General features: G+C 46.3%; 1 protein-coding gene across 1 annotated transcript in view; it reads right to left on the bottom strand.

Annotated features, from left to right (window-relative positions):
* Positions 1-1,684: 1,684 nt before the first annotated feature.
* Positions 1,685-16,701, bottom strand: part of T265_14884 (hypothetical protein) — a gene marked incomplete at both ends in the record, with an annotated part of 26,381 nt that continues 11,364 nt past the window's right edge. The window contains 4 exons of the mRNA XM_009175662.1: positions 1,685-1,914; positions 2,724-2,812; positions 8,447-8,669; positions 11,294-11,669. Coding sequence (XP_009173926.1) covers positions 1,685-1,914; positions 2,724-2,812; positions 8,447-8,669; positions 11,294-11,669 — 918 coding nt within the window. The remainder of the gene's footprint in view (positions 1,915-2,723; positions 2,813-8,446; positions 8,670-11,293; positions 11,670-16,701) is intronic.

Raw genomic sequence — 16,701 nt, 5'->3', positions numbered from 1 at the left:
TTTGCTCGCAGCTTGTCAGTTAGCTTGCACGGCTGTAATACTGTCAATACTGAGTGCCGATGTAGTTCGGATAAAACTGTGTGCGACCGACGGAGTCGGTCGGTCGGGAGATGGTTCTCACACAATCTGTAACCACGGTTCACCCAATAATAGAAATAACACTTGCTAAAGATTAAGATACAATTTGCCGTCCTCACCGTCGACATTCGGTGTGTAGTTCGTTGTATTCTGATCAAACTAATAATCAGTTCGTTTAGGCACGGAACTTAAGCTTCATTCTAAAAAGGTAGCTTGATGCTCGGACGAAGAAATTGTTTCTTCTTTCACACAGTTTCGTTGAAGCCAGAGTTGCATGTCTGTGATACACTCAATAGAACATGTTGATGTCATTCCATGAACCATCGATAACATTACCATCACTTTTGTTTGACAATCGGCTGAGTCACATGCAAATAGCAGAATCAGTACGGAGTCTGAACTTGCGGCTGACAGTAGGCCGGCACTTTCACGCGCTATTGTTCTTACATTTCTGTGTATCGACGGGCGATTGGTGTCCATACACCATCACACTCGTACTCTCATGCTGTTGACCCACTTTGTGTCAAACTTCGCAATCACGTCGGAACTGGATACACCGGTTCCTCACCTGTGCGCCGCTTTTCTGTCCGAATCAGTCAGGCAGCTGAGCACCCCATCAACTATTCCGACGAAACTGGACAAGTATTGAGAGTCCGAATTGGTTTACTTCAGAAGAGAAGAATTAAAGACTCGGACGAACTAACCGCAAATAGATACGGAATACCCTCTCATCTGCTTACATGTTCAGCTAGGTTTTTTTCATTATGCGAGGCGTTTTTATACAAAAGATAACCTAGGAAGCCTCAAAAACGCCTAGTGGTCCTAGCCTGGATACTACTCGTCTATGGGCTTAGCTAAGATCAAATCAACTCATTCTGTTGCAACCCCGTTTTGGCACGTAGCTAGCAAACATTGGTCATTTGAACAAACATTCAAATGCATGAGAATGAGGCATCACATGCAGTTCTTTTGCTCCGATGTTCTCGAGCGAAGATCCATGATTTTCGGTAAAGTGAGACTGCTTGTGAATCCCTAGTACAAGGTTTACGTTACTACAACACTGAAGATTCCTAAACATAATCGAAGTGGATAGTGTACGGTGTCCATCTGCTAAGCTACCACAAGGCATCTTGTCATGAACAAAAGCCCAACGACGACCTAACCAGATAGTGACACGCACCTAGATAGCGTGTTTGAGGTTAATTGCCAATCAATGACCACATAACGAGATATTTTTAGAAACCAGATTCGAAAGAAGATTGAGTGGTGCATATGATCTAACCATCCAGCTGTAAAACCCTTTTAGTGTCTGCTGCAAAGCCACCCGAAGGAAGCACGAGGACACTTCCAGATAGTCGAAACCGAGGTTCGGTTTGAACCGCGAACCTTTCGGTTTGTAAGTTCACACCTTAACCACCTAGCTACCTCCAACTCTACGGGCACACCAATCATTGTCTAAACTGAGGATTCACGCATGACAGTTTAGTATAAGTATCCATAACTGGTGTGCTGTTCTTGATGATGACGGTGACTATGAATGAAGTTAGAAACAAGCAGACACTGTCACAGGTGACTCAGCAGTCAGGCTATCAGGCATTGTGCATGGCTAAACGGTTTCATATAAACCGTTCAATAAATAGTCATCGTCGTCAGAGAGAGGAACTTCAGTGTTGACAGTGATACTTCGCTGCCGAACGACCACTAAGTTTATGTGCTTGGTCGACCTGGCCTCTGCCTCTCGACGTCCCCTGTCTAGGCTTGGGCAACCTGGCAGTATCCCAGTCCTCGTGCTTCCTTCAGGTGGCGTGGCAGCTAGGCCCCGGAAGGGTGCTGCAGCTGAGTGATTTAATTAGTACTTTGAAGTTAAAAGGACAAAAAAGAGCGGATGAGTGATGGACCTCGTGTTACTATAACAGTCTCTTCCTTGTCACTACAAGGAAGATCACTAGATCACGCGGCTCCTTTGTTCCGCAAACACTCAGCACACGGGACAAAACCCTGTCCAGCTTGGAACCTAAGCTGACAACAAGTTAGTTCCCATCTTGTAGACGTCCGAGCGATTCCAGGTATTATACACACGTTAAACCTTCCTATATATAGGAAGACACGACACAGCCACCACACACATACACACGCGCGCAGGGGACAGGGAGTAAACACCTATCAGTGCATATATCTTTTGAGTTATATTATGGCTATCATCAACTGTGTACTCATAGTACCTGCCTCTCCAAATGCACAATCAGCCCGGAAAGGAATCGACAGCAGGCGCTACCTACATCAATTAGCTACTATTTCATGCAGTGTCTCCAGCCTAGCATCGCAAGAGGATTATGGGGACTTCATCCTGGAGAGCGTACTGCACCAACAACTCTCGACCCCCAAGTAATCCCCTTCAAACCCTTCTGTCGTCACACTTTCAACCTCGTAGTGTGCGTAATAAATAGCCCAACCGATAACAGCCTAGTTCTCACCGGTAGGTAACAAATTAAAAATGTCGTAGTAAATAAGCTGGGAAGGTGGGTCGAAAAAATTCAAAGAACGGATAAAAAGCATTAGCAAATGTTACTGTAAATCACGAAGGATATGTAAACCAGTCTGGATAATCTTCATTCATATGCCCTCAAGCATAATCGCCGAAGCACCGCCACCGCCATTGCAAATCGACGCGATCCCTTTTTCGCCTGGTTTCAAATGTAACGCCAAATGGTTAGTTATTCTTGCTCCGGACATCCTGTGGAGGTTAGGGAATGTGCAATGGGTGACAGTAAGATTATGCGATATGAAGCGCATTAAAAGTGGTGAAAAAACAGAAGCAGCGTGAGGGGCAGTGAATGTGGAACTTAAACATTTAATACCAACACCAACAAGTAGGTCGTGATTACTGAAAAGTTGTGTAATGTCTTAACAGTAGTGCAACTGCTATGGCGGTCCTGGCTTCCTATTTCGCCCACTATGATGAATCAAAAAGCACAGTAGCTTGAAAAGCTTTTATGGAAGTAACAAAAGCCACTGCAACTTTACCGATAGAGTTATTTAGGAAACCACTACAAAGTCACGTTAAGATCCCTCTGACGGGATGAGTGTGAACGTTCGATCCCGATTGGCTGACATACTGACCAATCAGGAGCTGCCTTCATTAGCTGTGTAATCAGCTGGCGAAACATCAGTACCATCGACATACTGGTCGGCTATCTAGAGCAGCTTGCCTCCGGACAAGTTGGGATCAGTGAAACTAAGAGATGCCACTTGCATAAGAAGAAAAGGATGGTGATGTGTTTCTTGGTCAGTGTCTGTCTAGCTCATTTGGGTCCATCTGTGAGACCATCCCAAACAACTAGAGTGATTCGATAATATTGTCCATTTTCAAAAAAAGCACTCACAGTAAATGTAGCAACTACAGAGGTATTAGTTTGACTGCAATTGTAACGGCTTCTGAAGTTACTGATTCCTCGGCGTCTTATGGTCGCACGCGAAACCTTGACTCTTGGGAATCAAGCGGGTTTTCGACTAGGTAGAAGTGGCGTCGACCACATCTTCACACCCCGTCAGGTGTTGGACCAACGCCCCATATACAGAGGACCCGCAATCTTAGCGTTCCTCGACTTGAAGGATCCGTTCGATCCTGTCGATCGGTCGCGTCTTTTAACTGCACTTACCCAACAAAATATACCCCAGACGTTCGTGAACATAATCCGATCGCTACACTTATGTACTTTTGGGCGTGTAAGAGTGCATGGTGCGCTCTCCAGAATTCTTCCCTACAAAAAGTGGTGTCCACTCTATCTATTCTTGTTCAAACCAATCGCTGAAATAATGAGCCGGGGGCTCGGAGGCCTTCAACCTCCCGGGTTTCAAATGGTTGCTAGTGAGAACCTTGTCGACCTGTAGTAAACAGAAGACATCGCCCTCATCTTTGAAAACCAATACGAAGCAAAAGCCCCCGGGTGAACAGACTGAACACCGACATACCAACTTTCGGCACGCAACTTGCACCTTCCAAGGGCAAAGTCATGCTTAAGAATGTGTAGTCTCTGAATGTACCGCATACAATTCAAGGAGAATCACTGGAGGTTGTGGGGAATTTTGTACACGTTGATAGTTGTATTAGCTCTGACAGAAGTGTGTCTGATGAGTCGGGACACGAATCTCAAAGGCCCGAGTGACGTTTGCCAATTTGCGTCATTTGTGGTGTTACAAAGGCATTTAACCGGGTCTCGAGGACCGCATGTACCAGGCTATTGTGAGAGCTGTGTTGCTGTGAGGGTGCGAGACGTGGCCCGAGCGGACAGAGGATGTGAAGCGTCTTCAGTTTTTTTTTACCATGGTTGCTGGTTTTGGATAACGTCAGCACATTAGCAACGAAGTAATAAGGAAACAGGTATTTGGTTGTGCGGCAGGTACTTCAATCGCGGAAAATATCCAGCACCATCAACTGCGGTGGCTGGGTCATATGCCACACATGCCAAAACGCCGTCTACTGAGACGAGTATTGTTCTCCGTGCCTCCTTCAGAATGGTACAAACCGCAAGGTGGACCACGAATGTTTTGGTGGAAGGGTGTGAAAGAAATCACGAGACGTTTGTGGATTGTTGGTGCAGTACGCCTTCCATGATGGGACCCCCCGTGACTCCACATATGCTTGGCTGGAGAAAAGACGGCTGATCGATTTCAGTGGCATTCATGCTGTCCGTTTCTTTCTATATTGTTCGACTGGGCGATTGGAGGTGTAAGCACTTCAGAATACTTGACACCGGTCAGCATCAGTTTCTTCCTGGTTGTTGGTCTGTTCGCCTAGCTTGGCAGTTGGATTGCAACCGTTTCATCACCAATCGAGATGACATCGTCAGTGCAGGGTTGAGTGGGTGGATTCCTCCTCTTCTGCCTGTGATTATATAGCTTCTAAACAGTATTTGGTAGTTCTGGAGACGGTCGTCATGTAGTTTGATTGATCTTCTGTGAATATCACGTGGTCTCAACCTCCTGTGTCTGGTTGGTTCGTTGGGTGCATACAATTCAGCAGTTCTGTATGTGGTTGTCATGCTGTGATTCGGTCGTTTCCTTCTTGCTTTGTTGGGTGGGTTTTGCTCATTTGATCGGTCTTCTGTTTTTCGTGATTGTCTTCCTTTGACCCAATTACTCCGTTGGTTGCCGTTAGGTTTCTTAGCTCCGAGTCCCATGACCGTGTGGTTCTTTAGCTCGTAACGGCTGATAGACTGGGTCAATGTCGATGTGTTTATTGATCGATTTTTGTGTGGAGTACCACGCCTCGGCAAATTCTCGTTCTCGTTTTGTTCTTGCGTGAGCGAGTATTTGAACATTGTCCCAAATGAACGTGTGTCCTTCTCCGTCTTCGTGGATTGAGACGAGTGATATAGGGTCATGTCTTCTACTGGCAAGCTTGTGTTCGTGTATTCTCGTAGCAAGTTTTCTTCCCGTTTTGCCAACATAATGTTTGTCGCAGTCGTTGCATTCAAGTTTGTAGACCACGTTAGTCTTCTTCAAAGCATCCAAAATTCCCTTTGGTTTCGAGAGGGTTCTTCTCAACGTGTTTGTAGGTTTAAAGGCGACTGTAATTCCATGTTGCCGTAGGTGTCGTGCAGTCATCTCCATCACGTTTCTGATATACGGCAGCGCAATCTTCCTCTGTTCTGGTTGTGTTGACGGATCAGCCTGATGTTGGTCTCGTAAACACCTCCATATGAAATTCCTCGGGTAGCCGTTATTTCGGAATGTCTCGAAGAGTCTTCGTTCTTCTTTTTTCTTCGCCTCTGTTGTGTTGCAATGTGTCTCTATCCGCTTGAATAGAGTTCGAACACAGCTCCGCTTGTGACAGTTCGGATGGTTGCTGTGGTAATTCAGAATCTGGTCAGTTTCTTCCCTCACCCACTATTTTTTCTTCTTTTCACTCACTTCCCTTATGAAAATATATTGCGGTATCTCGAATACCGTGCCGACTGAAACATTAGGCGGCCTTTGTGCAGTACATTCAGTCATAAACGAGAGATCCAGCTGAACTTTACCCGGTTGATATGCAAATAAGTTTGTCGATAATTATGGTTGTAGGGCAGTGAAGCATCAGTGTCAACATTGATGTTGTTGCTCCGATGATAGTGATGCATCCGCAAGCAAAATTATTATGCTACATGGCACCGAGTCATGAAACCATGAAATAAACTGAACTTTATGAATTGCCCCAGACCCTAAACATTCGGGGAGCGTTGAAAACACTTTATATGCCGACGAACCGTTAGCGCGACTGGCATTGTTTGCTCGAAACGAGGGAAGCACTAAGAACACTACATTGTATTCATCCGTGACAGCAGATATACGCACGTGAAGTTAGCGGACTAAGTGGACTCGAGTGGAACATCGATATCAGTCCACCATCAATGACGGAAGTAAGGTCGTGAGGTTTCATTGCTTCGGCGCAACAAAACACCAGGTCCAGACGGTCCGCATCCTGCACCCTTCACACGTGGTGAGGTCCGTGCGGCTACTCCATAATATTCAATGAGGACAACCGACACAATGATCGTCTTCCTCATATTCAAAAAGGGTGTTTTCTGGTATTAGCCTGCGCAGGTTAATACGTCATCCGGGATGTCAGATTCACGAGAATCAAGCTGGGTTTCATCGGGACTAGGATTGCATCGTTCATATATATTATCTTTGCGACAAATGCTGGAATCGCATCACCTAATTCGGCAGCCAATAGTTTTTTTTTAATTTTAGGTATGATTCTGACTCTAGTAAGCATCAGAAACAATAGCTGGGTCTGCGACGAAGAGTGTCCCTATATCCCTATTTCTGTGGAGGCATACGTGTCTACGGCAACTTCTCTCCCGAGTTCAATGCATCTCGTGGTGCTGGGCAAAGTTGTCTTCTGACGCCTTTTTCTTCAAACTCGCAAACCATATGCCAATTGAGTTATCATGACCTGTATCTAACACTTCATGATCGAAACACTCTCGGGGCATTAACTACGCCAATGGTATTGTTCTCCTTCGCATCGTTAAAATGTGAATCCTTACTGCAAGATTGGATGGCATCCAACCGACGCCTCACGTCTTCAGGTGAGCCATTCAACGTGCTACATACGTTCCAATAGCTGGGTAGTTGCATAAGTCCCGGTGTACTGACGAAAGGTGAAATCATCTTCCGAATTAGGGAGACCAGGACAGGGTTCGCTAACCTCTGGCAGTTATGTCGTCGTGAGATAAGCTCGACTGTCGACGGTAGAGTGTACAATGCTGGCGCATGCGGAAGACCTTCAGATACTCTGTGCTTGACTATCGGTGCCTCCGGATCGCTGCATTGGTTTGGTGAAAACACCAGATCAATACTGCAATACGACAGGTGTTTTACTCCATCTCAACAGCTCAGTTGGTCACACTCTACAGGTTACACTGGTTGGACCACGTACTCCGCATACCAGAAGACTGCTTGCCTAGCGGAGCCCTCTTTGCCCGAGTGACACTGACAGCTGCGACGCAGCCAATTGCGCTCTTACAGCAAAGCTATCGCTTTCACTGCATAGCTCTGAATTTTCTGGCATAATGGACAAACGGGTCCACTTGTCATCAACACACAGGTTGGGCCATTGCCATCAACGCCTCGCTCTCACTCCTTCATTCGCCTTATCCTAAGCGAACGAAGCTGTAGCAACCGGAAACTGCAATTCCATGCACAGCTTGTGAGCTGTAAAACCGAACCGAACTGAACGATCATACTTCAAAGTTGGGCTAAGTGACCGCTTCGAGCTCAAAGCATCAGACGTTTTCAAATATTGGATAGCTTCGTAGCATAACAAGCAATCGTTGCCTGCAGGGACTAGATAGTGCAGCACAATCGTTATGGAAGCGAATTAAGCTTATACATTAAGGCAGTTAGGACACGTACTACGAATGCCTAACCACTGTTTACCAAAGGAGACGTTTTCCATTCTAATTCTTTCCTAGTGCGGGTTAGCAGGAAACAGGTCACTATTCGGTAATGCGAAAGGTAAGGTGATGTAGTCCAACAGAGTACTGAGAGGTCTTCACGATTTCCCCGCTAGAACTCACGCCATATTCTTCGCGGGGGGCTGGAAACCCCGTAGGAACTCCATGCGTTTAGGCGTGACCACAGGCGGACATGCTAATAACTCCTAGTCAAACTGCGAAAGAATGATATCTGGCAGAGAGCGAGGAACAAGCTAAAAGTAGGATAGTAACTTCTCCAACGATCACCTGTTGCGCTGGGTCCGGACGACAGAGAATGTGTGTCGAGCGGTTACATGATATAGCTGACTGCGTCGTTCCCCCTTCCAAATCAAAGTGGTACGTGTCACATGAGAGAAGTTTGCTCATTGTAGAGCGTGACTTACCCAACCGGGTGACCGCAACTCACAGCTCCACCGTGCACATTGACATTTTTCACATCTAACCCCAGGAGATGCATATTGGCCAACACAACCGCAGAAAACGCCTCGTTAATCTCCCACAGGACAATATCCTCTTTTTTAACACCCGTAATTGTGAGCAGTTTTTCAACCGCTAGATGTGGAGCAATAGAAAAGTCAATTGTGTCGGTTGCCGCGTCCGCGTATGCTAGACAGTGGAAACGGAAACACAGGAAAAGCCCAGTCATAAAAACAATGGAAAACGGATTAGAATTAATACACGGGCATTCTATGTGGTAAAATGTGCGCATTAGACATCGAAACCATGACTATAGAACCTGCTTTCCTATACGGTGAGTGAGAATCTGGAAGCAAACTATGGATTAAATACCCGTTGCGCCTGGGCCCCGGAGAAAACAAGCTGAAAGTCTGTCTCATTCTGGAGAGGAATAAGTGCCTCCGCCTTTTGAAGACGTATATAATCTGATAACAAATAAGGTTAAGTTTCTCATGGAACAACCATGAAAAATTAGCAGCCCGCGACTGACCGACAAGTTTTAAGCAATGCTGAGTTGGATGTTACATCTAGACAGTTGTGGTATCACAACTATAGTACCAAACGAAACATTTAGGAAATATTCAGGAAAGGTTCACTTCGGGTCGATGGAAATTTGACTAGGTAAAAAATCTCACCTCTTGTCAGATTGTGCCGCGCCATTTTGTTGCCTTGGTAAGATATGACGCCAAATAGAGTTGTGCAGTTAAGCAACACGAAGATTGAGGGCATAGCTTCCTGGATTAGGCTGACAGATTGAGACCTACAACGAATCCACTTTCCACAACGTGCACGACGTTGTCCGTGGTGACAAGGCTGCCGCAACAAGGTGCGACACGCCACGGTCGGGGCAGACGAGTGATTATAGAAGATGTGCTGGGGTTGATGGGTTTTTAAGGTCGGGGACTGAGTAGATGTTCACAAAACTATCCTAAGTACGTAGTAGTACTATTATTCAAACGATCGGCGAACACGACCTCCATGTTTTACAGCATGAGTGATTTAGGGGGCTACTTCAACGACACGGCCTTACTTGTAAGCTCGATGACTCGACTCGGTGAGAAAGTGTCTTGTAACCGGATGTCTCGAGAAATGAATGTTTAACGTGTAGGTTTGCTAGCGTGATCAAGTTGTAGCAGGCCTGCATAGAACCAGTCAGTACTGGGCCCACCAAGTGGTCATGCAGACGAATGACTGAATCGAGTACATTTTTTTAGCTGGTTTCCCGAAAAGTCTGAGTATGGCCAGGTGAAAGGAATAAATTCGTCATTTGGAGCTCAGTAGAATCATCATCATCGTTCAGCTGTAGCACCCGTCAGGTGCCTAGCTGCCATGTCACCAGAAGGAAGCACAAGGGCTGGGATAATGCCAGGCTGCCCAAGCCTAGACAGGGGAAATCGAGAGGGAGAGCCGGGTTCGAATCATGGACCTTGCGGTCAGTAAATTCGCGCTCTAACCACTGAGCCATCTCAGTACAGTAATCGCAAAAGACTTCAAAACGTGGCAGAGCCCTAACCACCGCCTCCTCGTGGTGGTGTTGCCACTCAAATGAAGAGTGGGGAGGTGGATCAAGCGTTACAAGCTGGTTGGTAGCCTGTGGAGGAGAAGTAACTAAACAATGATTCCAAACCAATGATGACAGGAGCATGAGTCAGCTGCACTTCAGCTGTTCTCCTTCATTTCTTCTGATGCGTTACAGAATAGGCCTTGTTATACGAAGGCTAGAGATGCACACCACGCCAAACGTATCTATTTCTGAGGAAATCAGCGCCACCCAACACGCTGAATAGAGAGCAACTAATACCTAACAAATAAAGCAAACCTGTGACCAACGTACCGACAATCCGTGCCAGAGGCTTCAGCGTCCGATCTTTGGCGGCATAGCTGGCAGAGGCAAGGATAGCTGGCGAACACGACCTCCATGTTTTACAGCATGAGTGATTTAGGGGGCTACTTCAACGACACGGCCTTACTTGTAAGCTCGATGACTCGACTCGGTGAGAAAGTGTCTTGTAACCGGATGTCTCGAGAAATGAATGTTTAACGTGTAGGTTTGCTAGCGTGATCAAGTTGTAGCAGGCCTGCATAGAACCAGTCAGTACTGGGCCCACCAAGTGGTCATGCAGACGAATGACTGAATCGAGTACATTTTTTTAGCTGGTTTCCCGAAAAGTCTGAGTATGGCCAGGTGAAAGGAATAAATTCGTCATTTGGAGCTCAGTAGAATCATCATCATCGTTCAGCTGTAGCACCCGTCAGGTGCCTAGCTGCCATGTCACCAGAAGGAAGCACAAGGGCTGGGATAATGCCAGGCTGCCCAAGCCTAGACAGGGGAAATCGAGAGGGAGAGCCGGGTTCGAATCATGGACCTTGCGGTCAGTAAATTCGCGCTCTAACCACTGAGCCATCTCAGTACAGTAATCGCAAAAGACTTCAAAACGTGGCAGAGCCCTAACCACCGCCTCCTCGTGGTGGTGTTGCCACTCAAATGAAGAGTGGGGAGGTGGATCAAGCGTTACAAGCTGGTTGGTAGCCTGTGGAGGAGAAGTAACTAAACAATGATTCCAAACCAATGATGACAGGAGCATGAGTCAGCTGCACTTCAGCTGTTCTCCTTCATTTCTTCTGATGCGTTACAGAATAGGCCTTGTTATACGAAGGCTAGAGATGCACACCACGCCAAACGTATCTATTTCTGAGGAAATCAGCGCCACCCAACACGCTGAATAGAGAGCAACTAATACCTAACAAATAAAGCAAACCTGTGACCAACGTACCGACAATCCGTGCCAGAGGCTTCAGCGTCCGATCTTTGGCGGCATAGCTGGCAGAGGCAAGGATAGCTGCGGCACCTCCATCGTTAAGAGTGCTTGCATTGGCGGCAGTTATCGTCCCACCATCCTCCGCGCGAACGAATGCCGGCTTCAGAGTGGGAAATCGCTGAAAATCGACCCGTTTGTACTCCTCATCTTCGGAGACTTCATCAAACCCTGTTGGAGACTTCTTGTTCGCTATTTGTACTGGAGTGATTTCTGAGACGAAGATACCATCTTTAGCTGCAGTTTGGCTGCGCTCGTACGATAGTTTGGCGTAGGCGTCCTGCTCTTCGCGGGTGATTTTAAGATCGGACACGGTCTTTTCACAACAGCGTCCCTGGAAGGCAAAGCAAAAGGAATGTATGGAACAATTAGGCAAGCTCTGTTGCGCTGCACTTCAATATGGCACATGTATGAGTTTGCAATGTGAGCGGCGTCATCAGGCGACTAACCTCAAAGAGAAATGACTCCATTGAGATTATGGTAGACCAAGAATGTGGCCAACTACTACAAGACCATAGACTGATCACATGCGGATGTATCGAAAAAATCGTTCTGCTGTAGCATCCTTCCGGTGCCTAGCTGCCATGTCAACTGGACGCACGACGGCAGTGATACTACCAGGATGTCCAAGCCTGCAGACGGAAGCAGTCGAGAGTTCCAACCACGTGCTTACCGGTCCGTAAGCTGGGGCTCTAATCACCGAGGTATTTCGAGGGGGAGGATTGAGAGTGAGTACACCTCAGCAATACCTGGTATCTGCTCTAGTATGCGGTACGATCCTCCGCATATTGAATGACAGGCTTCAACGCAGGACGCCGATTGAGAAGACTCATCAGCGGGACATATGACCGTTGGATGCAGACGTCCAAGTTCATGAGACTGTTTTCACAAGCACCCCCCCCCAGGTAAAGAGCTACAAATAGATATTAGTTGGATATTAAATAAGGATCAAGACCACTATCAGTATCACCCACAGCAACACACCTGTAACACATACTGGCACTTAACTGTAGTACAATCATGAAGAAATAAAAACTGGGGAGTGAATGGAAGGGTGAGAAGTCCTATGCTCTTAGAATCAGGCGCCTACACTCCGGAGGTGCATTAAGATAAATACAACTGAGCACCACGTTGAAGTATGGCATCATCATTGAGACTCACTCAGAGCCTTTCGCGAACCTCAACGGACATAATCTGAGTGTGCAACAGGCGAACTTTAGTTAGGTGGTCTGGTTATGAGATTAGAGAAAGGACGATCACGTGCGCGCAAGGCGGAAGGATGAGATCATACAGCAGTCAGTTTGACTGACAGCATTATCAGAAACAACGACACCCCTGACATTGATACTTCACTGCTGTAAGCCACAAGGTGCACTTGAGGAATAAAAAACTGGGCACAGAAGGGAAATGGTACTGGATTACCTAATAGAGTTTCTTCTCGATGACGGAATAGTCACTTCCTAGTCATCTGGTTGCAAATTAGTCGACGCCATCCAACACCTTCTGAGATATCAGTGGCCCGCAAAACTCAGTGATATACCTTCTCTGTGACTCCAGTGATGCGTCATCAGTAGTCTGTTTTCGCTTACCCGCCCTGCTGTATGCAGCAAGTAAGGCGACCTGTTGATGACACCACCAGACGACCCATGTGACATGAATCTACTTGTATATGTCCAGTTCGTGGTTGTACGTGAGCTGGGATACTGTCAAGGCACTCACATCTAGATAGGAGGACGATTAGGGTCCTCAACCAGAGCCTTTGGCCGAAAAGCTTAACCGCAAGACAGGAGTGTTTGGCGGGAAATGCAAGTGCATTACCATTTCTGCGGAACAAATCGCTACATGTTCCAACCTCCAACCTGGAGAGCCAGGAGACTGTGTTTGTCAGACCTCTAACCATTGACCAACCTGGTGTGAGAGACTCTGTGAGTGTCACAGAGGCACTCCCAGTATAGCTCAATGGGTCGCTGAGGTGCACAAACCGTCACACCACGGTAAGGTTCAGTCTTTTCGTGAGCGCCATTTCATCCACTGTCCCTAGCGAATTTTCCGCCAACAATAACTTGAGTGGTGGAGGTAGGACATGGATTGTGCACGCCATAACCACTTTAAAGCTTGGTAAAGTTAATTTATTGCTCCAACGACTCTGATTCGTTGCCAAATATCCGCTTAGGTACTGCTTGATGAGGCCAACTAGGTCCTACTATGATGCGATGTGAGGAAGGTCAAATTCCTGAAAATAACTACAAAATACCCGCAAATTACTGAGACACCAAAATCACAGTAGGGAAGCCGGCAAACATCCAACGCAGTGAAGCAGTCAATAACTCAGCAACGGCCGACGATGACAAATATTCGGGTAACTTGCACAAGCACGACCGACGATGACAGGTGTTCACTTAATGCCGATCAGACAGCCTGGATCATTAAATACCGCGAGACCCCTTGTAACTTTTGCACTCACTTATTTGCAACAAAGCTGTTGTGTTACACGTTGGCGAGTCTTTTCCAAACGCTAAGGTACTGGAGCGGGGACAGCAGTTACATACGACATACGGAGACACCGGTGATGAAACTTTTGAAAACAAGTAAAATCCTTGGATCGGATGGGCCCGATTTCGCAGCCAAAATGGTGGGACCGAATAAAAAACAGAGGTATAGAGGTGTAGAGCCAACTTGATGGTCACTGAAACCATTTCGCCCAGCGACTTGGAAGTTGATTTTTACCATAGGCTAGATTTCAAATATCAACTCATCCATAGAGGGCCTGTTATATGGTATTCTGAGGATTACCTGAAACAGCTTCCGTGCGTTACTCACCGCACAACCGTCTTCCATTTCCTGCGCTTTTGCGTCCATTGTTTCAATTTTCATCTGTCCACACACAGGTCACATTTCAGCTACGTCTAACCACCTAGCCAAATTATATTCTGAGCGCTGAGTGATAAAATATAAATATCTTACAGAAAGAGGTGATAGCCACCGTTTTCAGGTCCAGAAGTTTCTGTGTACGCGGCCGGAAACAGCAATGGTTTACCGCGTCACGTGTAACCATGATTGGCACACTCTGGTTGCAATCAAAGCCTCACCAGGAGGCTGCTTATAATGCATTATATAGTAGGCCTTAGTATTTTTCTCTAAAATGTCGCTCACAAAACTTCTCTAATGCCCTCTTCTTGGTTTACCGTGGAGATGTGATAAACATCGGCACTGAGTCAATCTGTGTACTTCGCAATCACTCGTAGTCAAGGGCTGGATTACATCACCAGTGGCTCATGGGAAGGCGATCAACTTCAATGCAAAGTTCCTCAGCAGCATGCGGAACATGCAGCACAAAAATGCCCGCTGATCCCAAACCTAGAACGCCTGAGAAAAAAATGATGGAAAGTTTCCAAAGATGCTTGCTATTTTCGGTCACCTGTGAATCGAAATCTCTTGGTGTTATGACTATAGTTGAACATTATGTAGTGGACAAGATGACGGTTAGTTCTCGAATAGGGTGCGTCTCGATGAATCGTGGCTAAAGTTAAGTGGTATATAAAGGAACATAACAAACAGAGAGCATTCGGTATTTCGAGCAGTGCGAGTTTTTATGAAAATGGGAAGTTGGACAGCCGGGTGACTACAGGTATGCAGTCAAGCATTAAGCCTCAACTCGAGAAATGAGGGCTACAGCACCGGTGCAACCCGCTGGAGAGGTAACAGTGTCAAGTTCGAAGTACGGAAAGGTAAAACAATGCAGCGCGAACTACCTCATTTGTCCAACAGGTCATTTCTCATTAGACGCGAGCAAAGGCGGCTGCAGTGTAGCCCGGGAGGCCAAGCTGGCACGGATTCACTGTCCAAGGATAGCTAGTCTCACGTGGAGGATAGTCAGTGTCAAAGCAGGTGGTGTGAAACAGCAACGAAACGTCGTCAGCCCTTGAGACTTATGCATGAGTTTATGCCTTTGTACAGCCACAAAACAGGGAGAGATTGCCAAGCAGTTAGGTAGTATATATTTAAGCTATTCAAAGATTTCACTTTAGCGAAATTAGTTTGTTTGCTATCCAGCTTCACCCGTTACCGATGCAGAAACTCAATCACCAGCTGAACCAGTTGTACTCTGACTGTAGCAGCTAGAACCAAATCACCTTCGGTACATGGTTTAAAAGCCATAGGCTGAACTGAACTGTTTAACATCCATGCATTGGGCCTGTACCTTAGCTCCACCACATCAAACCACTGCACATACTCGACATGCAATTTCTCTAACTTTATTCATACAAACCCCACTGCAACCATGGCTGCATGTGTGGGGCTTACAGTAAGTCTCGACAAAACATCTGGTAATGATGCACACATGTTTGAGTGTGTCCGTAAATTCTGAGGGCAAATAAGCATAGCCCCGTTGCTCCCGACGCTGGAAGACACAGAACTGTGCGCCAGGCAAGCCAGCATATCCAAGTAGTGACCTAAATTTGAGTATATAGATGTGCGGATGAGCATGATGGAGTCCAAGCCTCCAGTATGCAAATGCAGCATCTCGTTAAAAATACGCATAACAGGTGGTGTAAACGGGAGAAAGCGGGTAACAATCAAAAAATAGCTTTCAGTACGGTGAACTGACATCACCGAGACTTCTTAGTGATGATTTAAATGTCCGTTTTCTTCAGATGCATCTACCCCGGGGATGGGTGGTCTTCATTCGGAGGTGGTCCTAATATGGAGGTCCCCATCAGGGTTAGTGATGAGTTGAGAGATGAAACGATATGATGAGGAGAGTTTAGATGCAACGGGTCCCAGTAATGCAGTATTATAATTCTAGGATCATAGACAGCCTTCTGAAATGCACTGCATCGACGTGTCTCTTCACATTCAAAGTTGCGTAGTCTCGCCCTTGTTCGACTTGGATACCACTTTTTTAGCTGCTGCCACTTCCGTTAAGGCCGTCTGAGTTACTTAGGGATACAGCGCAGCCCGATTACAAGTGTGTTGATTACCATTTCGTCGGTGGGCGAAAGAATATATGATTATCCTTTGGTCTATGGGTACGTACTCCGTGTACATACGTTTCATGGTCGGCATTAGAGGCAGCCAGGCGGATCGAAGAAAGCACATCCGTTCACGTAGAAAGCTGAGAGGAATCTGGTTGTCACCCAGTCACTGTTTAGAGACGGGACACACGCAGACACACCGAAGAGATGTAGTTCGGATGAAAGGAAGGCTGAACAAGCCTGGAATGGACGATAGAAGCAGTTTCATATTTTACTTGGCTGTATTATAATATTTTTTATTTATGGTTTTATTTTTATTTTTATCAGTATTATTTTATTTTTTGTATATATTTGTATATTTTGTATTTGTATATATGGTTAACATATTAT

This window comes from Opisthorchis viverrini (assembly GCF_000715545.1).
Source record: "Opisthorchis viverrini unplaced genomic scaffold opera_v5_290, whole genome shotgun sequence".
NCBI classification, from domain to species: Eukaryota; Metazoa; Platyhelminthes; class Trematoda; order Opisthorchiida; family Opisthorchiidae; genus Opisthorchis; species Opisthorchis viverrini.
The sequence above is the reverse complement of the archived record's forward strand: the minus strand, read 5'-3'. Positions and strand labels throughout refer to the sequence as shown.